Source organism: Solea solea, chromosome 16 (assembly GCF_958295425.1).
Source record: "Solea solea chromosome 16, fSolSol10.1, whole genome shotgun sequence".
Taxonomy (NCBI): domain Eukaryota; kingdom Metazoa; phylum Chordata; class Actinopteri; order Pleuronectiformes; family Soleidae; genus Solea; species Solea solea.
This window is the reverse complement of record NC_081149.1, coordinates 10,694,205-10,721,440: the sequence shown is the minus strand read 5'-3', so window position 1 is coordinate 10,721,440 and position 27,236 is coordinate 10,694,205. Positions and strand designations below refer to the sequence as shown.

Below are 27,236 nucleotides of genomic sequence, written 5' to 3'. Positions count from 1 at the left end.
ATGCCTTAAATCAAACCCGTCCCTTCTCTCCAGGGCCAACGCTCTGCTCCTCTCAGTCAGCCACCTGGTGCTGGTCACCCGCAACGCCTGTCACATGACGGGCAGCATGGACTGGATCGACCAGTCGCTCCTTGCCGCCGAGGACCACATGGTGGTTTTGCGTGAGGCGGCGCTGGCCTCTGAACCGGAACGAGGCATACCTGGAGCTGAGGCACAGAGAGAGCAGGCCATTTAGAGCTGACACTGACAGCAGCAGACAGACGGCCATGAGAACGGGTCTGTTTTGTCCTTGAGCTGCTTTCCCTTTCTACATTTCTGCACTCTGTTTATAGACAACAGGCAAATATTTGTCCAAAGCAATAGTGAAGTCTGATGAGTAAACAGACTTGGTGGTGGATTCAAGGACTCCATTCTCCATTTGAACACAACTTTAGTTTTTTTTAACCATATGAGGGCTACAGATGACCTCTTATTCACTAAAGAGTAAGTTCATTACCAACAGGCAAATGTGACACATCACAAACAGAGTTTTCCTTTGTCTGTAGCGGAACAACAGATGTTTTTTTGGGTGGGAGTTGTTCTGCTAAAGATGTAAGCTGCCTGCAAGTGAAAAGGGCCTTTGGAAATTTCTTCTTGAGTGCACCATCACCCAGCAGTGAGCCTAAATCCAATCTCTCCTGCACTGCTCAGTCACATGGAGGCTTAGTCAGCTAATCCATTCTGGGGAAAATAACACCCAGTTAGCCAGGGAGCTCCAACTCAGTGGACCAGTGAAAGGCTAACCTGACATGTCTGCGTGGCATGTGGATGCTCACAAATGTCCCTCTGATACATTTATAGCATATTATCTGTGTTTTTGTGTGTTTTTTTTCTCCCCACATTCCAGATGATTAATGTGCTTGTGTGTCATCACTGTATTGAATTATGATTAATGACAATCTGGTATCTCCTCCTGTTGAAAGTTATTATACGAGCAGTATGAGTTAGCCGAGCACTGTGGTCCAGAGTAGAAGACATGAGCATCTACCGAACATGTAGACTCATGTCAGATGATACATCAATATCAGTCTGAGTCTTCTTCTAATCTTTTCTTGCAAACTGCACACTGAGAGATGTAATCACAGTTATTTTATACAAAGCCTGTGTGTGCTGATACATTTACCACCTACAGCCATTTCAAAGACATAATTCTCCAACTGTGTGACTAAGAAATAAGCATCAGACAATACAGAGACTAAGTATCGTATCAGCTCATCCCTTAATTTTGCTGTGACAACATAGTCTGCCATTAAAATGGAACTGGTTTCTCACCAAGAAAGAATTCTAGTAACATTAATGTTTCAGTTATATAATCAAAACAAATTACTCGGTAGAGTTATGTCCTTTTTTTAAATATTTATGCAAGATATTAAGTCAAAAAAAAAAGCAGGCGTCCTAATAACGTAGCTTAATCAGTGGATTATTTTACCAGTTAATTGATTTGTTGAAAATTCAGTGTCCCCCAAAGCCTTAAAAAACAACGATGACCTCAAATGTCTTGTTTTGTTTACAGACATTATCAGTTTACTGAAACAAATCAAACCAATTCATCAATGAATTTAGTAGTTGATAAACACATTTTCTGTCATTTAAACCGTGGTATGAAATGTAATGTGGTTTTATCTACATGTGACCTACAAGCGCATCATTTGTTAGCACAGGTGATGTTTTTCCGTCATTAACTTTGTACCGACACAGTTTGTCGTGTGTGTGTTTTTTTCCATGTTACAAGCGTGTTTTGAACAGCGTGTTGATTCAGGTGAAGCAGAATGAGCGTGTTGTTTTGGACCAGAGGGATGTTATTGGAGCATGTCTTCCTGTTCCCTCATGCATAACTATTAGTGAATCCCTGTGGAGCCTTAATAAGGCATTTACCCACAGCCACTGTGAACACATGGGCTCAGGGTTACGCCACACATGGCACAAACCTTTGTAAACTAATGGCCGGCAGACAAATGAACACATGAGCGCATCGTGTGACCCACAACTGTCTAAAAATGCAAATATTGTGTGGTCACAGTGTGACAATCCTTACGTGAGGAAGAAAAAACGGCACTTAATAGTAAATCAGAACCTGAAAGTGGTAAGCCTTTTATTTTTAGTTTTCTCTTGTTTACTTTGTTTATTATTAGCACTGATATTTTTATAAGCACTCCCCTGTTTTCTCATCCTTATTCCACAGTTTGTTACTGATGACCTTTGACTCCCACGCACTGTTTTTGTCTTTTTCTTCGCTCACTGATTTTGTACAGACACAATGAAGTTTCATAGGAAAATGTGTTTTTTTGCTTTAGCTCTGGACAAAAGCTACAGAGAAATCCATGTCTGATAAAAAGTCCACACATCATACTAATCTGACATAAATAAAAGTGGATTTTTTTTTTCCTTCTTGTTTTCATTATGTTGTGATTAGTCCTTTTGTGCAACAACACGGTGATAAAAACCCTTTTGTCTCCTTCTCCTCTGGAAGAGTAAGTGTCGGCCGCCGCAGCAGCAGCAGCAGCGTTGTCCTCATCAGTCTGCCTCCACATGCAAAGCAACCCTTTGCTTTTCCTCGGATCAATTAGCTTCCAGCTCAGAATGGAGGCGTGTCTTCATCTCTCTTCATTTCCAAAACAGTCTGAAACATAATTGTGGTGATTTATTGACGGAGGAAAAAATAATCAAATCACAAAATAGAATATAAATGCTTGGTTGAGATAAAACTTTGTCATGCAAATGACTATAAACATTTAAAGTTGTCATGATTTCATTTGTAAAAAAAAAAAAACCTGGTGAACACTGCAACCTGCTGGTGGAATTACAGTACTGCACAATGCTGCTGATGCTGATGCTGTGTCAGTTTACCTGGAAGTCCTGGTCAGACAGATAGATGTCCAGCTGCTGTGGGTCCACTCCTTCAGGTAAAGGGTTCTGCAGCAGCTCCTCCAGAGGGTACTGGGTCCTCATGAGCTGGGCCAGGGCGTCCTGCACCAAGGTCAGCTTTCCTCTGTCTGTGTCGCCCTGATAATCATCGGAAACACCCAATAACATGTCAGTACAGATAATCGGTCGACTGAGTGAATTTACAAGACAGAAATGAATAAATATTAGATAAGCATTGCAGAATAAGTCACTACTTAATTGGGTAAGATGCATCATTTCTTCTCAATTTGTAACCACAGCATGTGACTCATTCATTTAAAAACAAATTATGGGTGTTTTGGAAGGCAAAATGAAAGCAATGTTTTTGTTTTTAATGTATTCCAAACACCAGAAAAATAAGAATAACTGATTACAAACAGAAAGTTGGATTTAGATCCTAATCTAAATCAAATCCACAAACTGTCACTGTGTTTAATGTGAATGAATGTGGACTAATTCTTTTCTTACAACTAAACATAATAATAATAATAATTCATAAAGGACTTGACATGGAAATAGAAGGTGATAAGCAGCGAGGATAAAACAACATTAGAATAATAAAACTGTTAAAAGTTAAAAGAAGATCTTTATTTTCTTTTAGGGGTAAATATAAAGTTAAAGGTAATAAGGGCTAAAAATTAATGATGGGTTAAAGTTTGAAGGTTTTATACACACTTACATACAGCAGCTGATTGTGTGTTTGGTTGTTGTACCTGTGTGTGAGGTCCCAGGTTTCTCTCCCAGTGAGGGAAGACGTTGGTGAAGGTGAGCGGTTCAGAACCCTCAAAGATGAGATAAGCCTGAGGTGGACGTCTCGGGTTCATCTCTGAGACGCAGAGCACAACAGCGGTTCTGTAAATTCATCCGAGCACTGGCAAACACACTGTTACTGTATTTCTTCCGTCTCCTGCCTCATACCTTTGCAGTACTGCAGCGCCGTCTGCATGGCACACTTCCTCTCACTGTTCCAGCGGCTCCAGGCCAACGCTGAGCTCTGAGTCTGCTCAGGCTGACCCCGCTGCCACAGGTAGACCTCCAGACGGTTGTCAAGTAAGAACAAGGCTGGTGGACGGACAAGAGAAACACAGAAGACCTTTAAATTGATTTAAATGTTCTTTTTGACAATGGGGTAAAACTAATTTTACTTGGCCAGAATTCTTAAAACTAGCTTGTAAATCTGTAGCCACTTCCTGACTGTAATGCTCCATAAAATGAAGAAAAACAGGCCAAAAACTAGACAAAACTGGACAGAATTTAAGAAAGTTGTCATTACATTCTGTCATGTAAGACATATTTACTTAAAATGAATCTTCCTTTACTTGATTAAGCTGACTTTAAGAATATATATGTTAGAATTTCACCTATTTAACACATCCTTAATACCTTGTAGTGCCAAACTTGCTTGCCAAGATAATTTTTTCCTTTTGTTGCTTATTTTTTAAAAGCAACATTTTCCAGAAACAAGGCTTATTTGACTTAATTTACAAATACAGTTGTTTTTTTTTGTATTTTATTTTTATATCTTTTATTTAAATGCAGTTTTTGGTACGTTTGTATTCGTGAAATCAGGGTGTGACAATACATTGGACAACAACATAAACGACAAATAACACAGAAAGCCAATAAATACAAACACAACAGACAGATGGAAACTAGACCCAATGCAGACAAGGAACAAAGCACAAAGCAGTAATAATTAGGCTTTAATTTATCAGCTGATTAAAGCGACTGCAGCTCACGGAAAACAACTTCTTTCTGCATTTTTAATTCACTTAGAGAACAGAGAACATAGAAAGATAAAGCAGACATTAAATCATCAGAGACCTGAATTAGTTTATCATGTTAAGTTTGACTTTAATGTCTCCGTGAGATGTTGGGCTTTTTGGAAGTAAATGTATACATTTCTTACTTATATTTTATAATGTTATGGTCGCTTAAACCTTCAAGCTCAATGTTATTTACAGCAAATTAAAACGTGTACTGTGTGTATTTACATCGTGTAACAACAGATCTGAGTATATGGAGCTGTTAGAGAATAAGAAACAAGTTTTTGTGTGTGTGTGTGTTACATATCGAACATGTTTGCTCTCACCTGGCTGTGGGACAGAGTACAGACTCTCCTGGACAAACGGCATTGCCGTCACAAGCCCCGGCAGCCGACATGGACTCTGCAGCTCTTCCCCCTGAAATCTCCCAGAGGCGGCGCTCAGATGGAAGAGACGAGGAGTGAAGTTATACTTCCCTGGATCTGACAGGAGACACACACACACACACACAGACAAAATGTCCTGAGGTGAGATGAAAGGAAGGAAGGAAGGAAGAAAGAAAGAAAGAAAGAAAGAAAGGTTCCTACCTTGCAGCATGCAGTCATAGGCCTTCCTGTCCATCTGTCCCAGTGCTGTCCAGAAGTCTGGCGGCTCTGAACCCTCCTCTATCGCCTCCACTTTCACAGGACAGCTTTTACTGAGTCCCAGCTCCGGTGGACACCTGATGCACACAGAGACACACCTCAAACATAGAAAACCTTTAAAAGTTAATCAAGTATATGTGATTTACAGTCTTGTATAAAGTACCGTAAATGGATATTTGAATAAAAGTATAAGTATCTTACCAGAAAATGACTTTGGTAGAAGTTGAAGTCATTTTTTTCTAATATTACCTAAGTAAACGTCTTAAAGTATATGACATTTACTGTACTTTAGTACCAAAAGCAATTTAAGTAAACGTAAAAGTATTCAAAATGTAAGGAGTTAGGATTGAGCCATGGTGGATAAGTGGTAGGATGACTTGTCTTTCAACTGGAAGGTTGTGGGTTCAATTTCTGATTCTGCTAGTCTATATGTGTCTTTGAGCTAGACACTCAATCCATGTCTTCTTCTTCTGATTTTAATTGGTAGTAACAAGTAACAAAGATAGTTACAGGAAATGTGTTGGAGTAAAAGTAAAAGTTGTTAGAAATACAAATAACAAAGTAAAGTACAGATACATGATTTTTGTACTTCGTTACATGACAACACTGGTGACTCACAGTTGCGAGATGCGCTCCACTGCCCTCTTGCTGACCTCTCTGGTGCTTGCCTGGGCTTTACAACCAGTCCAGAGGTACAGCACCCCCTGCTGGCTGTTCAGCAGTACAACAGAGCCCCTGGAGCGCAGGCCTGCACAGCAGCAGTCCACCTCTAACAGCGATCCTTCCTCTGGCAGCTCCCCTCGCACACAGAACAGACGCCACGCTGCCACAATTAATGCAGAACATGTTCAAATAAAAAAAACATTAAAAAGTAAAACAAGCAGAGAGCGAGGAAAAAATAAAAAAAGGTGAGATGACTGTACCTGCATTAGTGGAGTCTTCCTCGCGTTTGCCCCTATGAATGACCAGGCCTCCCTGGAAAAGCTGCAGGAAACAAGGAGGCTCCTTCCCCTGAGGTACAAGCACCTGCAACCACACAACAAACAAATGACAATCCTCAGGGGAAAAGTGGTATTTTTATAAAGGTAAAAAAACAAGATTTTTAAGGCCACAAAATATGCAACCAGGTTCTTAGTGGCAGAGCAATCACATACACAGGACAATCGTCTTGTCAAGCCTAAATCATGATGGTTGCAAAAACACTTTTGCCAAATTCTTTACAAAGATTTCCAAACATTAAATATGGCAAGATAGTTTGTTGAGTGTGTGAATTTATTTCAACAGTGTTTTTTTTTCTATTATATGTACATATCAGATACTTAGATTTCATTGCATATAACAGATGTCTATTTCCTTTCTATTGCATTTCCTACTGTCGTTATTGTGTGTTCTTTTATTACTTTAACTATTTATGTATTTTAACTATTTATCTGCTTCTTTTTACTTTTAACTCGGCATTTGTGTGGACAGCAAAGAAATATTTTAATTGCACAGAGAAATCTGTTTTCTTACTGCACATGTGACAGTTAACTCTTTGAACTCTTTGAACTCTTTGAATCATGAATCTATTTGAGTAAAATGATCACAAGAGTGAGCGATAGTTTTTTACCTGCGACTCTTCCAGGTTGTTCATACCAATCGACAGGAAAGCAGCGGTGTCACGTCCACTGGCGCTGGAATGACGACCGCGCCACAGGAAGAAGGCGGTGTTTTCTTTTTGCGTTGGACCTGAGCTACATTCATCTGAACCGTTCATCTCGTCTGAAACACAAAACAGAGAAAAAAGTCTTCACCAGTTTCATACGAGGCCACTGATTGGATTTGACATCACAAGAAACCAAAAACAGGGCGTTTGAAGCCTGAGAATGTTGTTCTGAATGACACAGACCGGCAGCACTGACGCTGTACGTCCAGCGGACGACGTAGGCGTCTCCCTCGTGAAGTTGTCCCGTGCTCGCCACGGGAATTTCACTGTCGTCAAACTCCTGCACGTGCCAGGTGTCCACCGCTACCGTTCCCAGCTCCATCCGAGGTCCACCCTCCAGCGTGAGGACGGCGTACCCTCTGTGGACGTCGATCCCGCCCAGCACATTATGGACCAGGCCGTCTCCTTTCAGCGACTGACCCGACACCAGGGCCTTAGCGTCACAGGGAGAGAGCAGGTCTGACGCTGGGGAGACGGACTGAGCTGGAGCTGGGACAGACTGTGGAGACAGACAGAGAGAGAGAGAGAGAGAGAGAGACGGAGGGGGAGACATTGTCATCATCCATTCATTATAAGAGAGTGAGGTGTTTTCCTCCATTTCTTCTGTATTAAATGTCCAGTGTAACATTTAGGTGGGTTACTACCGAAAAGAATGTCTGTATAAGTGTATGACTGCTTAAACTATCTTACACCGCTATGTTTCTACAGCAGCCTGAACAAATAAACCAGCCAGAGTGTGCATTTTATATTTGTAACAGAAGCTTACAATGTTAACAAGGAAGAACAACATCATTGCTGGTACACTAAGGCCACTGTAGATCCCTGACATGCTTGGGAAAGAGAGGGATGAGTGTAGAAGTTCTATGTTTGTTACAATCTGCAGTTGCACCATTAACTGTCACTAATTCTTATACACTGGACCTTTAAGTAGTATTATTTTAAACTCTAAAAAGATGTCTTTGTCCTACAGAAGAGATGCTGATCATGGTAGATTCTGATAATGAAAAAGAAAAAAAGATTTCTGTCTCTCTATATGACAATATCAACATATGATTTATTTTGAGATGAACCTGTGTATCGTTGTCCACTGAAGCAGCTCCCGTCCTGCCTGTGCGTCTGTCCGTCCAGTCTTTGAACTTCTCTCTGAACAGAGCCGTCTCATTGTCCTCTGTGAGGACACTGAACAGCGCCCAGCTGGGACGACCCTCGCCTCTCCTGAGGACAGACGCAGAAAGGTCAGCGTCCACACTAGTTTTACAGGAGACCCAATGCAAATATGATAATGTCGAGTAAATCTACAGTGGAAATGGTTACAACATGTTTCATTAGAGACTGAATCCACCATCATATCAACCTGCCTTAGTTTAGGTGAAGAGGAATTTATCTCTTGTTCCTACACACACTGTTTATGGAGTATGAATCTAGGGCTGTTAACACTATATTGGTGCATACCATATCATATGTTTGGGTGTTTACATGTTTACATGTACAAAATGTATAGTATAACTACAGAAAACATGAGTTGTTGTGAAATACCGTGTGTATTGGCCACAAAAGTCAAACCATTTGCTATTTTTTTAAGTTTATATTCACTTGATCAAAGTAAAACCAGCTGCAGAAAATATTCAAATGTAACAGTGTGTTCAGCAGTTGATTTCAGATGCATATGGAGGATACTTTCAGTTCACTCTCCGTCTCTGGTATATGTTGTTTTTTTTGTGAAGCACAGGCTAAAAGCTTGACTCGTATCTTTGCCTGCAGCATGGACTCACAGCTGTATGCCGGGGTTACACTGTGTGGGATCCAGTGGGTTGACTCGACAGTTGCTGTAGTCGTAAGCGCCGGCCCACACCTGGTGAGTCAGCTGGAGAGCGACGTTTCTGCTGCTGCAGGGAACATCCTGTCCGTGCCACAGGTACACCTCACTGCCGAAATCAAACACCAGGGCCTGCACACACACACACACACAGGCAGTTTAATACGATCCTACATTTTGTGAAACACTACGGATCAGACGGGAAACTCAGACCTCCGTGGAGCCCAGCAGGGAGACGGTGGGGATGGAGGCCCAGGCTTGTTCATGAGGCACCAGCCTGTTCTCCACCAGCCTGTACACACAGTTGGACTCTGCCATACCGCGCTCATACAGCTCATCCTCCTCTGGTGCACCAGCTCCTGGAAACAGAAAACCATGATTCACAGTTTCATGACTTTTTCTGGTGATGCAGACATTAACCCTTAGAACACCGAGTATTTAGGCTGCTGTTTTCCATTACTTTGGTAAAATGTATATATACAGAGGCTATAAGAACGAACGTGCAATATAGAGTGTCTTAAAACCTTTTTTTCCGCACAACCTATAGGCAATCTGATGAAATTTTATATTATATATTATTATATATATGAAACTTTATGAGCAAAAGGTATTACATTTTTTTTTTAATTGGAAATAATTTCTGAAATTTGAAAATATGTCAAAGTTCAAAGTTTGTTTGGCTCATTTTTACAAACAAAAATAAAAAAAATTAAATTAATGAAAAAAAAGAAAAACTGTTTGTTATAATAATTATTATTTAAATATGCAATATAAAATGAATCATAACTTTGACTCAACAACACGTAAGAAGACGAAAAAAAAACAGATCTATGTGTAGTTTTTGCCTTCTCTTTTGTTGGTTTAATAGATGGACAAGCACTATTATTCTTTTTTTTGAATGATATGTAAAGACACTGACCTCTGTACTGTGTCCTTCCTCCCAGGAGGTTCCAGAATTCTGCAGCCGCACTGCCGTCAGAGTTCAGACCCTCCTCCAGATGAACGACCTGCGAGGCGTGACAGCCGAGATCGTTGTGGCTCTGGATGAACGACGCCAGCTCCAAACCCTGCAAAACAATAGATTGTAAGATTCTTATGCTAATGTTCTCATACACTATGAGACTGGATGGTAACATACTAGTTAAAACTATGATGTTACACCTGATGATGATTCATAATTAAATTCTACATTATATAGCAATATACATATACGATATCTCATGTTCAATCCTGTTTATACTGCAAATATCAAGCTCATACTGTATATATTCCAGTAACTTAATGTCAATTATGTTCTCTTTTTTATTATTATTATTTATTACCTTTATCTTCGCTGCTGTGACACTGTAAAGGTCCCCATTGCGGGACTAATAAATAATAAATAATAAAAATAATCTTGTCTTATTTGTCACCCTGTAATTGTTTTAAATGTATGTGTGAATCCAAGAATGAAATATCCCTTATGTCGGCTGTATTTGTGAGCAATAATTGCATTTTACTATGTATAAAACATACTGTATATAGAAACATACAGTAGAAATACAGTTTTCCTTTTTACAGTATTTAACTGCAAACATTGCTAAAAATGTGCAGTTTTTTTATGCTTTTTAGGGGCTTCCAAACTCATATTTTATCACTGTATACATTACATTGTGTTTTGTACAGTACAACCACAATATAATGAGACTTTAATTTATAAAGACATAATACATCGCAAACATTTCAAGCCTCCAAAAATGACTCTTAAAAATGTCTATAAAATATCTATTTGCACATCTTATCCCTCTATAGCTTGAAATTGAATGCAAAACCATCACATTAACGTCCTTGTCTCGCTGGTACCTTGGCTTTCTCTTGCTCGCTGGCAAACTCTCCGCTCCACATCACGCAGTGCTCTGGAGTGACCAACAGGAAGCAGTCTCCACTGTTCAGTGAGCGCACCGAGGGCTCCACCAGACGAGCCTGCACATGCCACCGTCCTGTCACCAAAGGCAGCTTTTAACGTTAAATGCCTGAACACACAGAGATCATACACACACACACACACACACACACACACACGAGAAATCACATCTTTCCTGACCTTTGATATGAATGAGCATCAGGCTGCTGAAGGGAGGGTGAGACATCTGAGCTGCATCTGAGGAGAGGAGGCAGTTTTCTGATGTGGCTGCAGAGGAGTTCTTACACTCTGTAGGAAGGAACACAAACACGGGTTGAGTGAACTTGAGTGATAGTAGTAGGTTTACAACACAGTAATAATGCATTCAACAATACAAAAGTAATAATTCTGCAGAAAATGTGCAGAATTTCTAAAAAAAAAAGTAACAAAAGAGTGAAGTAAAAATTAGATGGATGGATGGAAAACCTGAGGGTTCTCCAGGGCTGATAGTTAAAAGCCAATCAGAAAGATAAGAAGGACTTCTTAAGTCTTACTAAGGGCTTTAAAGTTCAATAGAAGGATTTTAAAATGCAAAAATGTCCCCTCACTCTTCTCAGCTTGTGCTCTCTCCTCAGCAGCTCTGTCTGCCATGAAGTCCTGCCTGATGTCGTTTCTGGCAGCGAGCGCCCTCAGAGGATTTCTGGAACCCTGAGTACGACGGGACGGACGCACCGACCTCCTGTGTTCTGCTACTGCTGACGTCAGTCTGCACGCGCACACACACACACACACACACGTTGGACATTCATGACTTGAGGGGACATTGCATTGACTTACATTCATTTCCTGGAGACTTAACCACAATTACTACTGGCCTAATCCTAACCCTGAACCTAACCTTACCCTAACCCTAACTCTAACCCTAACCTCAACCTAACATTAAAACATATCTCCACCTAAAAATGTAGTCATTTACGTTGTGGGAATGTGACTGTGTAAACAGTTATAGGTCCCCACAACATTAGTAATACCTGCACACACCCACACACACACATTTTCACACGCATGGACTTGGTTATTATAAATAAAAGTTAATGATTATTATTGGCAATACATTAAACACAATTTTGTTGTTTTAAAATGTATTAAATTATTAAAATTTTAGTTGACAAACAAATGTAAAGGTAAAATATTTGTCACAAAAGAGAAAAAAGAGAAGAGAAAAAAAGAAGGTGATTATATAATATATAAACAGATACTTTGAAATGGCAAGAATATATAAAAATAAATACTGAAAAAACCCAAACCACATGTTTTTGTCAACTCCACAATCAAACCTCTATAAAATGAACTGTTCTTGTTAAACTTTTTATGGATAATATGTCCTATATTTTATCTGATATTATCAACATTCATATCATCATCATGTCCTACTGTGATTTACATATAAAACAATAAAAGATAATATTTTTTTATTTTTGGGCCTGCTTAATAATTAACCTAATAATAATTCAGAGTTTAACTGAGTTTAAAAAAAGTCTCACATGGGTGTGTTGGTCTGGCAGAAGACACCCAGGTCCTGCTCGCTCTCTGTAGCTGCACCGTCCCCACAGGGCGGGAAGGCACAGGCTGATGGAGGCGGCTGATCGCTATAGAAACCGCCGTTAAACGTCGTGCTGGATTCACACGCAGGCGTCTCGTCCTTCACGTCCTGCACCTGCGATGGAGCTGGCAGCAGATGAACACGGACACATGATGAGACTTAATAATGAGTATTTTTAAATTCATGGACCACAATCTGTTTGTGTTGTTTACCTTCAAATTCCATCACAGACTGCACTGACATCTCTGGTAAACAACAACAAAACAAACCATTTATAGAAAGAACAAACAACGTTGGGGCTTTAAGTGTGAGTTACTACAATAATGCAGGTTGTACCTTGGTGTGAACATGTCTGAGCTTCAACTGAGTGCTTCTCGTTAGGAGACGTCACATTCGCGTCCAGTTCTGGAGATCTGAGACCTGACAGGTGGTAAACACAGTAAAGGCTGGAATCAGAGACACAAACCCGGTGAGATTGCAATTTAAATTGATGCAGAGAGTAAAGCAAAACATTTAAAAGTCACCTCTCTCCATCACATGTCCAGTTTCCTCCTCTCCTCTTTCCTGCTGTGCGTTCACCTCCTCAGCTTTGTCCACCTGAAACAGATCATCCTCAACGCCTTTAACATTCATCAGCCAACAAAAAAGGTGACTTTTAAGATGCAGGTGAGCTTTTCAGTAGATTAAAGCACTAAAAATGTCTTACCTTTTGTCTCCACTGAGGCTGAGTCGGGTTCTTGGTGGGGGAGGAGACTTCTTGTGCCTCGAAAGACAAATTTGTCTGAAGATGAGGTAAAAAAAGAACAGAAAGCAGGTGGGTTCCACAGACACGTAAAGCAGTTAAGCATTAACCATATGAAGAAATAGGATGCACAAATAATTTAATAGGAACATTTAGGAACAATTAATAAGAACACGAAGGGTCACACATGCTATTTAACTACAATTGCTTATGTTTACATAACATAAACATGGAATTTAAAATAATTTAAAAGTAGACAAAAACTAAACCTTGAACTTTTGTCAACCCCAAATTTAGGATTCAAATAGTGAAATTGTTTGTGATGTCACATTCACCCTTTCCTTTAATCAGTTAATCCTCTAAACCAAGTGAATATTTGTGCCACATTTGAAAGGATTCTCTTCAGAGGTTCTTGCGATATTCCACTCACAAAAAAGGGACTCACGGACCCCAAACCTGAACATAATTCCTCATTTACACCTCAAAATTGGACAATATGTACATAATGTACTATAAAATGTACAGATTTTAGCACATAAGTTTAAAATGATATTACTAGCTCCCATGTGCAGTATGTACTGCTTTTTGTGTTGAAAGACATTTAAAATGACAAAACCATTTCATGTTTTTAGTTAATAGAGAATATAAACTTTTTTTTTTCCATCAGAGCAACAGAAACCTGTGAGAAATCTGCATCTACTTCATAATTCCTGATAATTGTTACAAAACACCTAGTCTGCCTCTTTTCATACAGGCGTGTGACATGTTTTGTGATTCCAAAAAGGGAAATAACAGGGGAAGAAAATGTGTTTTGTATCCACAAATGCTGGGAGAATGGTAACAAGTCAGAGCTCAGATGAAACACAATGAAAAACAACACAGCAGCTTGTGAAATGAGAGCTGCTGATGTCTCAGATTTGACTCGTTAGCGCGAGTGAAACTTCACACATCTGCCGCAGAAATCACATCCACCTGAATCTGTGCGACGACAAAAAAACCTTTTCACTGCAAAACGAAGCAGTAAAATGTTCCATGCACAGGCTCACACAGTTACCTGATTGAAACACATGATATACTGGGGTGTCGAGCTAGAAAAGACTGAGGCAAAGACGGGTTCCTGGGAGAGAAGGGGGAATTAGGAAAGAGAAGCTAAAGCTTAAAAAAATAAAAAATAAAAAATAAAATCAGTGTTTTGATGGTTGAGATTAAGGCAAATCAGTTATTTAAAGACTCACCCAACACTGAGGGTTGATTCCGTCACAATAAAGGTTTTCAGTGTCTTCCTACAAAAGGCACAGATACAAAGAACAACAACACAAAACAAATTAATAAGCATAAAATTACAACAGACACTTAATGTTGGTCTGAATTTAAATAAAAAATTCATGCACCGGAGAATTTGGCAGTGAATGATGAGGACATGTGAATGAAGGATGAGGAAAGAATTGGCCCTGAGTGAGAAACATTTGTGACCTTTGACCCATGTTGACTGATACATTATGTTCTTACATATTTTATTTTGTCTGTTTAATTTGTAAAGGGTTTTCCTTTAATTAAAAAACATTAATGTAGGATTTGTGTCCCCTTGTCCTTTTTGCATGTCACAAGAAAGAACCCCAACCTTGCTAAAAAAGTAACTACGTAACTTTTACTCAAAGTACATTTAAAACAAGGTACTTTTTTTTTACTTTAACAAGAGTACATTTTCAGATCAGTACTTTTACTTGTACTAATTGTAAATTTAACAAAAATAGTGGTAGTTTTACTTGAGTAGAACACACATATGATAAGGTCATGAAAGGGTCAGCGTTGAACCACCAACACAATCAGGGATGTTTACATTCCACATTCAAACTCGTCTCAGTCCATAAACACTAATGACCTGCGTATATTCCCCCCCCCCCCCACAGTAACTCAAAACTGATCTAAACATTTAGCACATACCAAAAGCGGAGTGCTGTTGCTAAGAGACGCTCTATCTGGTTTCAAGTGACGGCATGACAAATACTCAAAACTGACCACAGGCACAGCAAAACCTGATCACCTCCAACTGTGACACTGACTTTTATTTGCAGACTCTTTGCTGACATTACAGACAAAAACTGTAACACGAGTTTATGAATTTTTAGTTCTCTCTACAATCTAGTTTGCTCTACAATCGTGTAGAGCAACTAAAACTGACGCGGTACAGACAGCACAGGTTCTGATGGAGTCCGTTGGTGTTTCTCACCTTCCCACTGCTGCTGTTGGTCATCTCCTGCAGTTCAGAAGAGACCTGCACGTGTCCCATGGCTGTGGTTTCCTCATCGATTCTTCAATTACATTGTAGTAGATGAAACATAAACAAAAGAACACAGAGCAAACATTTATTTTTGTTGTACTGATATATGCAATATTTTGAAATTACACTACATTCATAAAAGCACGTTGATAGTTCATAATGTATTAGATTACATTACATCCACTTAAGGGTAAGAGAGAATGCAGCATTTTCCTAAGAAACAAAGCATAGATTAATGCGAAATGAAACCCCATTCAATCATCCTTGATGAGTCGAGAAGTGTATGGTGGTGTTTTATTCTGCAGAGACACTGCCCTCTGCTGGTTTTTACTGTTTTGTTTGTTTTGCTCCAGCCAATAACAACAATGGAGACAGGTATCAGAAGCTGACATGGCACTGCAGAAATTCTAGTTTAGTGAGAATAAACACCAAAGTAACAAAAGTGAAATAACCATTATTCTGTTTATTATTTTCTTTAGCCATTTGTTTTAATTTTCTACACAAAATTCCTCAGCTCCACTCCAATCACAAACCCTGGTTTATACAGTAGAACAGTATTTCCTCCAAGTAGCACCAGAGAAAGCTTGCATACCTCTGGTGGAACATGTACCACAGTTTGAGAACCATGGGTATAGACGTTGTACGTGGCTTACATACTTAAAAAACTAATGTTATAACTGTTTTGACAAACAAACCCTGGACATCTGTAGTACTAACTTTGAATCATATGAACCACATTTGGGTCTGAGGTCATGTGACAGACCGAGTGTGGCCCTGATGTCAGTTTATTATCTGAAACTATAGTGGTAGTGAGCAGCAGCACACACTCTGCATACTGTACCTTTAAACTCTGTTACTTACAGGACTTTCCTCTTCACGTCTGAACTGCAGTCCACAGAGGAGACCAACTGCTCCCGTGCTTTTCTCTCCTCCTGAAGAGCATCCTGCTCTGACGAGGCTCTTACTGGCGTACAGGCGATGGTTTCCCTCCTGTTTCGAGTTCTCTGCCTCCAGGGAGGAGCTGCCAGCGAGGCCCCCCCCTCCACACCTCTCTCTCGACGCCTCTCCGTTGCCTCCATCCTCCCGTGTATCACTGCTTCTTCCCCACAACCTCCGCCGTTCTTCTCATGGCTGTGCGGCACATCAGCGTGACCGCCCTCCGTCCCGCTCCATGACGAGCGCTCAGTGCGACTCTTCTTCAGGATTCCTCTTAAGCCAGGTTCAGAGTTGTGACCCTGAGAGCCAGGACCGGACTCCGTGTCAGGCCTGGGCTGAGAAAGACGAACCTCACTGGGTTTTAGGTTGACAGACGAGGCCTGCTGTCTGTCGGACAGATGAGAGGACAAAGGGAAGGCAGGAAGCTGTACAGGTCCTTTCTGAAGCTGATGAAGAGTGAGAGAGATAAAGAAAGTCGGTATCTACTAGATTATATGAAATAAAAAGACATTAGCTTGGTTCCTCTGACATACCAGGTTGACCTCCTCCACAGTAATGGGCTGCGTGCGATACCGGGCCCCCTTCTGTCTTCGCCTCTCTGGTGGCCCGTCGGTGTGACTGGTCCCTTTCTTCCCCGGCACAGACAGATTATTAAAGAGGGCCAGTTTCTCGCTCATGCTCAGCCTGCAGCTTTCATCGACTTCGTCCACCGACTCCACCTGCTCACACTGGGACTCCACTGGAAGAGCTGGTTTAGGGGCGCTGCAGAGAAATATCACATTACATAATATATTAAACAGGGTTTACTCCTGAGAGGACAATGTTAATCTCAATCTGAAAAGAACGTTTTATTTCACCTGAAGTGGGAACAACATGACCTGCAGCTGATGCATTGGACAGGATAAGGAAATAAGAAGTTATGAACAATGAACTTGAATGTGATTACTGAACATTTTAACATAAACATTTTTGACACTTTGGAGGCGCACTGGAACACTAGTCAGTGTCAACTACAAATTTATCTCTATCAGTGACATTTGGTCAAAAAAAATCCAAAGCAAAACTGACACTAAATCCTGTTTTGTTTCTCCTTTTAATATTTAAATCTTCACTGGGAAAGAGTGAAGATAAGATAAGATAAAAGGTGCTTTGTGAATCTCTTCATCTTCTGAACTTATTCTGTGACACTTTTGGCTGTATCCTAATCCTGAAATGACATAATTAATGGAACGTTTGTTTGACAGCATGTAATTATAGAATAATGAAAGAAAATTTTACTTTATAAATAAATAAATGTCAGTCCCAAATGCATTAGAACCATGAAATAATCCAACCACCTTCCATTTAAACCAATAATATGCTTCTATAGACATGTGTTAATGTCTGAGCCATTCATTGATAGTGCATTTAACAGTATCAATAATATTTTTGCAATAAAGATAAATCTTACAGGAACCTTGAGTGAGATTTAACCCCCAACAAAACCTGAAGCCTTGCTTAAACTATCCCAATTTCCCAAATTAGTTCATTTTACTGCAGTCAAGCAAATATTCACTTTTCTGTGAGTGTCAGATTAACTATTCTAGACATTTTACATACGGCTTTGTACACACTGGATATTCTGAATTGCATATTGTTGTAGTTATTGTAGTAATTCATTTATTACCCATCCTAACATGAAAGATCCATTTAATCTTAAGTGCTTTACTGATAATAAAAGCCATTTCTAAAAACTGTATTGATGGTCAAAGTGATCAAGTCTGACCGTTGGAACGACGTGTGTGATGATTTTTCCAACTGCCCACCTGATAGCCACCATTTCCTCACAGGTGATTGGCTGAGTGAGGAAGCGGTGGTCGTTGCCTCGCCGCCCCCTGCGCTCGTGACAGACGCCGCCTGACCGAGGCTTCAGGAAGGCCGAGGCCTCGGGGGCTGCAGACTTCTCCAGCTCCTGCAGAAGAGCAGAAAAGGAGAAAACGTTAAAATAAACACAAGCATTTGGCACAGGTGACCCCAACACTCGGGTCGAACTGTGGCCTACATCTCCACTCTGAATAAGTCATAAGAGCGAGCACTAAAATGGCAGTGAAAACTCTCTCTCCTGATGTCTCCTGTTCTATTTGTATGGACAGAGGGAGGGGAGGAGAGGGGAGGGGGGGGGTCAGATAGCTGGTGAATAAAGCTGCTAGCTCTAAGGTGGAGAGTCTTGGTCTACATGGATTGAATGCCAGCCCAACAGGTCACAGTGTAACCAGAGCAGCGCCGGCTTCAGTTACCTCCCTCCCTGCTTCCCTGCCTCCACAGAGCAGCAGGCTAATTATAACACAGCTGCTGCGGTTGTTACTGGCAATACAGCGTCCACACAAATGTTCACCTGATGCATCGTGACTGAAAGTGTGCAGGAGGTGAAACGTAGGAATGACGACTGCAACGAGGAGAGTGTCCAATCTTCAGGTTGTTGGTTGTTAAAGAAACGCAGACACATATGCACAATAAATTTAATTAGCGCACACTTTGTTTTAAGCGTCAAAACAAACGGTGATACTAAAGAAACAACACCTGTTTGACGGCCAGTCGTCATGAACAGGTTGTGTTCTGCGTGTTCAGCACTGTGTGAGTGTCAGTGATGCAGGAACACTTTACAGCACAGTACGGTGACAATCAGGCGATCTTTTTGTAAGTAATATTAATGGTTTCTATAGGAAGTAATCAACAAGTAATAGCTCAGTAATGCCATGGGAAAAGTGTGTGGAACATCAGAGAGGGTCAATTTCAACGGTAAAATCTGGCAATTACAAATTTTGATTCCAAAACTTTTTCACATGATGGAAAAAAACATTACAAAATAAGACTGTATTATAGTCAATATATTAGCATACTATTAACATATTGTTACTTAACTGTAATGTCAAATTATACCACTTAGTGGATCACATAAAACTCAATGATGACCCAGTATTGGTCAATACCACCATTTTTATTCTTATAATCTCATATATATAATCCTCTACAGTGTTTACACTGTAAATAAGACCCTCATACAGTATTATTCTCACTGTCTACACTGTATATAGTATTTTTCTCTTTTGTAATATAACATACAATCTTAATAATCAATATTTTTCTATACATATTTATAGATGTCAAAATGAATGCTGTAACACTGTACATCTACCCATTGTGTAACTAATACATGATTCTCTTATTTCTCCAAAACATATTAGTCATTTTTGGCAGCAGGTGTTAGGACAGACGTCACTCAACAGAGAAAAAGAAGCAGGTCACATCATCACAAACGGCAACAACCCTGAGTCTTGTTGCAGTGCAGACTAACATAGACGTACTTTAAACAAAGACATCTTGGCTGCGACACTCATTTTGGCTCTGTCATCTGTTTTCACGTCCACTGCGAGAGGAGAAAGACATAAATCATCAGGACACAAGGGTTAAAATAAATACAAGGGCACAGTTTTAGCCTTTTACCTCAGGGAGTAACAACACTTTTATATCGAATCAATTGAAATATATGACAAATATGTCTAATTATGAAAAATGAATATACATAATATTTGTCAAAGCCAAGCAAATCATTTTAGATGAATTGTTGTCTTGACCTATACACATCTTATTCTACAGACTGAAGAGACCGTGTTTGTTTCTGAGATCTGAATCAGATCTGAATCAGATCTGCACACATCACAGTTAAAATTCAAATGGCAGATCACACACTAACACACCTTCTCTTTATTCACTGTGTTAATGGTTGAACACTTAAAGACTCATCATAACAAGGCTGTGGGAGGTTCCTCTGCCGACCTGATCTCTTGCTCCATCTTAATCTAATTTCTGATAGTGTCTTGTCTCAAACCATCTTCACTTTATGCAAATATTTTTTATTCTACTTTCAACTTAGAACTTAGTTGCCTTGTTTTGTGGTTTGTTGACAGCTGTCCTATGTGCCCATGGAGACAAATAACACTTTTAAATGGAATTAGATTGAATATTGTCCCAACATGAGAGGCTGTGGACAATCGCACAACCTGGAATACAGAGAAACTACCACTGTCTCTGCCCTGGAGGCGCTGAACGTGCATGTTTAAAGACAAACATGCTTCAATCACACAGGCACGCCCATAAAGTATGAATTAATATTGTATTTGTGGAATTAATGCAGTGTAAAATGGAAAGATCTCCTGGTATGTGGCTGTAAATAAGAAGACAAAGAAGCTATAAAAGCCAGATTGACGGAGCCAAAGTGTTTTTTTACGTGGCCGCGGTTGTCAGTCCTGCTTGTAATCTTTTTATGGTGAGGGTAAGAGGGCAGCTGAATCTCACGTGGGTTTTGTGGAGACATAAATGTGTCATCACTGCAATTAAACATTGTGAACCTAAATATACAACCTGATTTATTCACAGGCTCTTAAACGAGTTTATAGAAGCAACTGTGCAAGTTGGACGCAACACTCCAAATATTTTTATGGAGCGTGCACCGACACGTGAAAACATGATTAAAATGATTCACTGTCAACCTCTAAACTTCAAATTTGTAACGTTTCTCTTTGCCGTCACATTATTTTCCTATGTGTAACAAAGCAAAGCAGAAAAATCTGTTGGTCCCTGAACACAACACCATCCACGCCAGGTGAGAAGAGCTTTACCTTTACAGTTCTCCTCCTCCTGTGCATCCACCAGCCTAGAAGAGATGGAAAAAAAAAAGAGGTAAAAGATGAGGTCACCTGGTGAAATATGAACACGGAGCTGATGTGGACTTTAATATTCAGCTCCGGTGAGTCCCCTTTTTTCCCCCCCAGATTCTGCTTTGAGCTCACAGTGCGTGTCTTTGTGCTTCAGCTCCATCTAACAATCACGACACTGTGGCACATTTGCATTCTAGGTAAAGCAACATGGTGGGAACGCGGGGACACACGACAAACACATGCAAACCACGTCAACCACAGGCGGTTCATGTAAAAAGGTTCAGTGTGAACCTAAACAAACTCTCCTGGAAGTGAAAGACTGGAGATCATGAAATAAGTTGGGATGCTAACCAGGAAATCATGAAGATCAATATGTCTTTTTTTCAAAGGAGACGAGGCCAAGACAGTTCACCATAACTAACTTGTATAATGGATGTTTTTGAATGATAGATAATGCATGTTTTAATGTAATCAGATGTCGATCTATGTTATTACTGTTCTGCATACTTGAGTAATGAATAGTTCTGTCATTTGAATTTTATATTTTGTTCTTAGTATGACATCCGTCCAGGGAGTACAAATGAAAAATGCTGGCACATGGCAATGTCACTCAGTGTGCACTGTCCCTGTTTAAGTAAATTAAAAACATGATATAAAATTATCACAAAATTAACAAAAGCAAATCAAAAGAATAAATCTAAAATTGTCAAAGGACAACACTAAGTCCAGCTCAAGAACAAAAATTACCCTTATCAGTTGCTCCCTCACTCAAGGACAAAAAAAATCATTGACCTTTAAGTGACCTTTCTGAAGGTCATGAAGGTTTTGTAGATGCAAATGCACCATTGTTGCTGTGTCCTTAGGCTTAAATGGACCAAACGTTCGTTCCAGCTACAGGAGAAACCTCCCAGCAACAGTTCTCCAAAGCCAGCCTTTGTTCTGCGTTGGTCAGTTTCCTGTTTTGGCCGATGTGCTTGATTACTATTATTCTGTTGGAGTCTGTGTTGTTCTGGTCGTGTGTTCCCTGGCTGCTCATACTCAGCGCTGGGTGGAAGTCGGCCGACGATGCTTACCCTGAGGCATGCGGGAGTGCACGTTATGTCACATCCTTTAGTCCAGTGGTTCCCAAACTGTTTGTACCACGTACCATTGAGCTCTCAACATAACACCATTATCACCAACCTTAAAATACCGTGGTGTAAATGGGTCGAGCAAAATCTGCTACAGACTTTTCACAGGATTTAGGCAGATTTATTCCCAATAAGATCTCTCATCATCCTCGTCTTCCTCATATATACTTCACACACTGGTATAGTGAGATTAGATTAAGATCTTATTTGTTTCATTGTCCACACACTGCGAAAAATTCCTCAGCTCCACTCCGATACAGTAGAACTGTATTTCTGATTGTCCTCCAAGTACCACCAGAGGATTCTCGCGTACCACTGGTGGTACACGTACCACAGTTTGTGAACCATGGCCTTAGATTGTCACAGAAAATCCAACCTGACTGCAATTCCGTTACGATCGTTTCATTCACTGGAATAAAAAATCTATTGTTGCATTAATTATCTTGCATATATCCTCTTTAATGGAGGCCAGGAAACCAGATTGTAATAATGTAAGCAGACATGCACGTTAAAGATCACTGCAAACACCACATGTCTCATCTGCAGAGCGTGTACCAAACCCACAGCAAACAGCCCCTACCCGCTGCTCGCCTCCATCTCATTGGCTGTGATTGGCTGCGTCCTGAAGCGGTCGCTGTTCTTGCGACCACCCTCAGGCCCACCAGGCAGGTAACGGCGGGTGCGTCGTCGGCCGCCCTCAGAGCCTGGGTTCACAGCCAGGTCCAGAGAGGACGTGGCTCGCCCAGGATCAGGGCAGCTAGTGTCCACACACACACACACACACGGAGAGAGAGAGAGAGAGAGAGAGCAGAAGGAGGAAAAAGGAAGCGGATGTTGAGGCGAAGATGAATATCATCACAGAGGTACAGAGTCTGATGTCTGTGACAGTCACACACACACACATGCAGGTGACCCTACACTTTCTCAGGCGGTTCTCCGCTCCCCGTCTGCTGCAGGAGGGCACTTCTCAACTGGCCTACCGAAACCCGAGTGTGGAGCTGTGTGACATCGGGTCCACCAGGGAGGAGGTGCCCCTCCCCGCTCAGCATGCTGGCAGAGCCCTGGGAACCCTGCCTGGAGGGGGCAGGAGTGAGGGGAAGGAGGTGAGGGTGCAGGAGTGGGGACCGTGAGTTCAGGAATACTCTCCATCAACTAATTGCTGAGGAGTTTCTGCTTCTCCAAAGATTAACGTTTTAATGTTTCTGGAGTAGAAAGGGTGTCCATGCTCACCCAGGGGCACAAGTAAGGAGAGAACTCACTCCCTCATGCAAGGGGAGAAACAGGCTGGATTTACAACTCCCTGCTGAGACCCACTGATCTAGACCTCTCAGTTTTAATTAGCAACAAAGGCTGCAGAGCAACTGGTAAAGTCAAGGATCTGGTGCCAGTGACAGGCCCATGACTACGCTTTAAAAAGTAACAATACTGCCGGGGTGACACAAAGAGCTGGGATTTGCTTGGAAATCTTTACAAAAATGAAAAGAAATAAAGAAATACTTGTCTAAAATTAGAAGAGCTCACATAAATGATCACATAGTTGTGTTTAACACACCTTTGTATACATTTTGCACTAATGTTATCATTTAATCCTCATTTAATATATTGTTCTCTCAACATATAATGAGTAGACATCAACACGTTGCGTTTTGGTGTCATAACATCCACAGTTTGTCAGGGTACTTCTTTTCACTGCAATATCACACACTAACAAGTGTCATAAAGGAAATATCACTTGGTTATTGATCAGAGAAATCCTGTGTGGCTTCACCTGACTTTTATAACAGCACCTGGAAGTGTTCAGCGTTGTTTTCTTTTACAAATTTACACTAGAATAATAAGCTAAATAGGTCAACATTCACTCCAGACATGACGTACCTTTCTAAGTAGTTGCATTCCGCAGGAGCCTCCAATCCATTCGTAACCCCTCGTGTCCTGCCGTTAACTCTGAGGCCGTCTGAGTTCATAGTCCCACTGTGAGCTTGCACTCTCGGGTCCTGCGCCTCCTTCCCGTCCCTCTTCACCCATTTTGAAGGCAGTTCATCCATATTTCCATATCGCTCCGCCAGTTCTCGCCTCCTCTCGGCCTTATAGCGAGCAATCCGCTCTGATCTGGACTCGAGGACTGGGCTCTCCATGGCATCCATGTTCCTTAAAAGGAGTCGGTAATGGGAAGCAGATGAGTTGTTCGGTCTTGACAGTAAAATTCAGTTTCCATCAGATCCAAACACCTCTGTCTTTTCTGTTCTCATTTGGTCAACCAACCGGAGGCTGCAAACCAATCAGTGAGAGGGAGGTTATTCCTGTGAGATGAAAAAAACAAACAAACACAAAATAAGTAATTCATGTCCATTTGTCACCATCACAGAACATCATCCATCTGCCCTTCAGGAGTAAACACGACAAAACAACACAGATGAGCTGATGCTCTCATTATATATTAACCTTTTTGTTGCTAAAAGTGCGTCTTCATTTAAGACTCTCTTCTCTCATGCTTGAGACCATGTAAGATGACCTGTGCCAGCCTGCAGTGCCACGCAGGAATCTCCCCTTGCACTGAAACTCAACACCTCAGCAGCTCAGCTCCTCTCTGGATCCAGGCCTTCAGTGCTACATTGGCAGCTTTGCTCCTCATTTCCACAAACCCTGGAAGTAATTCATCAAATGAGCAACACAGCCTGTTATGACGCTTGCGTTGTCAACAAAGTGTCCAGTTATGGTTTTGAATGAATTTAAATACACGTATTCTGACATTTCTGGGTCTAGCACATGTTCCTGGTAGTGAGGCAGGAAAAAAAAGTCCTAGTTGGTTACATGGTTGCCAGGAGGTGAATAAACAACACTAACAAAGCCAGAGGCTGTAACCCAAGATATAAATAGCACTGATAGAGCCCAAATTGCATGTAAAGACAGCTGCTGACCATCGGCTCGGCTGGCAAACGGCTCATGTGCATGTGTGTGCTCCCAAATATGTGCAAACTTAAAATGTATGTTTGCATATGTGTGCGTTCCCCCAGAGAGTGCATGTCAGCATTCCTGACGCAGGAAACACAATGGAGGCAGAACAAAGAGACGTGAGCCATTGACTTAGCACACCACATAGATCTGCTGCAGGAGGCAACGGCGCTGCTGGACGGAGAGTTTGTGAAGTAAAAGCTGCAGCTTCTAGTTTTATTTTGACAGATTTGGCAGCTACTACAGAGGGAGTGTAGGTGTGCCATGTGTGGGTTTGAGCCAGTATGATGTTTGTATTAGTCAAATAGTAAAATCACTGGAAAATTATTCTAAAAAAGCCTAATAGCTAGAAGCTGAATGCAAAACCTTTGTGGTTTAAAAAATATAAAACTACAGTTGAGACAACAGAGGGGACGTACTGTGGGGTCTTTGTGGGGATTCCACAGTTACCACAGGTGTGCCGTACTCTTATTGTGAAGGATTCATTGCTTGGGTAAAAAAAGAAGTTGTGTTTTTTATATATATATATTTTGAGAGTGACATTTGCATTTCTGACTGAAAACACTTCATAAATAAGAATATAAAGCAACAGTATCAGCAGATACTCAAGGCTGTGATATCAGAGAAGCATCCCTGCATATCAATAGGTACAAGGTGCTGAACAATACAATACACAGCATCACAGTGACATTCTTCAACTATCTGTGTTCAGGCTGAAGGCCACGTTCTCAGACGTTGTCGGCAGGAATGTGAAAACCTCCATTCCTCATGCCACAGAGATGAAAGAGTAAGATGTTCATCTGCTCTATAGATGTGTCAGCACTTCATAACGTGTACATGTGCTTCAAACAAAAACAACCATCCAGTTTGCCTCCCTGCTCAGGCCCACAGAGAGCACAGGCTCAAGCATCCCACAATCCCACATCCTGCCGAACAGGCAATAAGTGAAAGTCGACAGCAGCCACACAAGAGCAATTGTCATGTGATGAACTGGAGGATTTTCGATTAGAGGGGAGAAACCATCAAGGCTAAACAAGGATCATGTGCTTCTAATCCAAAGACACTAGTTGGCACTGGCTCTGAAATAAAGGCTGTGGATGAGTGAGCAGGACTGGAGCTCAGAGATCAACAAATATTCAAAGAAGGCACAAAAAATGCTATTAAGCGATAAAAAATGAATCGATTAAAAATGCATTTAAATCCTGTGCCCGAGATGTCCTAACACAACAAAATACCACAATTTAAACCTGATTTTCTTTACAGTTTGGCTTCACTCAAAAGTGCCAACATGTTGGATGTGACGCACTTCAACACAAGGGCCCTGGAGTCTAGAAGCAGCATAGGAAACCAGATTAAAAGGCTGGCTAAGAATAAGCCTCCAACCAATTACACCTGTCCTGACTCACTGTAACTGTGACTCGGGACAACTACATTAGAGATATGTGGTTGGAGGACACTGAGATAAAGAGCAGCTTTCAGCTCATTAAGGCACCATAACCCACGCATCAGCAGCACATCAACAGGTGATGCATCACGTATCAATACAGTAGGAAGATTCATAGAATATTTCATGGCACAGAACCGATTTAAAGCTGGGAAAGTATTTCATTGTCAGTCGATTTAATATATGACAGTTAGTTATAATGAACAAAAAACTATTTAGATTACTACAAGAGAACAAAACAATCCAGGGTTCTTTACGTTTCATCCATGCGTAATTCGTGCGTAAAACTCGGCCTGAGAAACGAAGACTGAACTGTTTCTGCTTTTAGATACTTGAGACAACACTAAAATCAAATCTATTTTTTTTTAAGATTAACAAAGTACACACTCAACAGGTCTTATAGAATGCACCGCCCGAGCTTCAGCGGCTCGAACAGAACGAGTACCGAGGCGCGACGCATTCAGGGACCGATGCGTCCGGACTAACTTAACCAAACAGATGAAATTACGTCATTTGAGTCAATAAAATAATTCAAAAAAAGTCACGCGAATACTTACGTGCATGAGAAGTGGACGTGAGCGGTGCCGCTGCTCGTCCTCAGCCCGGCGGTCCCTCAACCACTGGACTATGGACAGTCGCTCCAAATGTAGTCACAGTGACAGGCCCTGGACAGCGGAGGGCTCTCCGTATTAAGG

General features: G+C 41.0%; 2 protein-coding genes across 8 annotated transcripts in view; one reads left to right on the top strand and one right to left on the bottom strand.

The window, feature by feature from the left end:
- The window catches only part of tmem98 (transmembrane protein 98), a 7,325-nt gene extending 4,888 nt beyond the window's left edge, over positions 1–2,437 (top strand). For both annotated transcript variants that reach the window (XM_058653150.1, XM_058653151.1), the window contains exon 7: positions 34–2,437. In XM_058653150.1, coding sequence (XP_058509133.1) covers positions 34–235 — 202 coding nt within the window. In that variant the 3' untranslated portion in view covers positions 236–2,437. The remainder of the gene's footprint in view (positions 1–33) is intronic.
- Positions 2,115–27,236, bottom strand: svilc (supervillin c). Of its 6 annotated transcripts, XM_058653143.1 has the most exons (36): positions 27,099–27,236; positions 24,588–24,788; positions 24,021–24,445; positions 23,064–23,219; positions 22,726–22,902; positions 20,977–21,011; positions 19,663–19,724; positions 18,124–18,269; positions 17,176–17,202; positions 16,852–17,080; positions 16,244–16,764; positions 15,332–15,413; positions 14,337–14,384; positions 14,156–14,218; positions 13,066–13,140; positions 12,884–12,956; positions 12,696–12,779; positions 12,572–12,604; positions 12,301–12,484; positions 11,365–11,522; positions 10,958–11,065; positions 10,717–10,853; positions 9,794–9,941; positions 9,088–9,233; positions 8,831–9,006; positions 8,129–8,273; positions 7,242–7,557; positions 6,963–7,114; positions 6,277–6,379; positions 5,972–6,176; positions 5,297–5,430; positions 5,036–5,191; positions 3,862–4,005; positions 3,657–3,769; positions 2,887–3,042; positions 2,115–2,659 (listed from the first exon to the last, which is right to left on the bottom strand). In XM_058653143.1, the coding sequence occupies exons 3-36, from the start codon at positions 24,287–24,289 to the stop codon at positions 2,615–2,617; spliced, it is 4,806 nt and encodes a 1,601-aa protein (XP_058509126.1). In that variant the 5' UTR covers positions 24,290–24,445; positions 24,588–24,788; positions 27,099–27,236; the 3' UTR covers positions 2,115–2,614. The 6 variants fall into 6 exon arrangements, with proteins under 6 accessions (XP_058509126.1, XP_058509125.1, XP_058509128.1 ...); XM_058653142.1 differs by lacking the exon at positions 24,588–24,788 and having other exon boundaries at positions 27,099–27,229; XM_058653145.1 differs by lacking the exons at positions 14,156–14,218; positions 24,588–24,788 and having other exon boundaries at positions 27,099–27,229.

Bases quoted from the DNA above. Each gene is read 5' to 3' on its own strand.
- svilc (XM_058653143.1), bottom strand. From the start codon at position 24,289: ATGGATGCCATGGAGAGCCCAGTCCTCGAGTCCAGATCAGAGCGGATT. The intron at 9,942-10,716 runs GTACCAGCGAGA...ATTGTTTTGCAG, and splicing joins GCGAGCAAGAGAAAGCCAAG to GGTTTGGAGCTGGCGTCGTT. The intron at 6,177-6,276 runs GTACAGTCATCT...TAATTGTGGCAG, and splicing joins GGAAGACTCCACTAATGCAG to CGTGGCGTCTGTTCTGTGTG.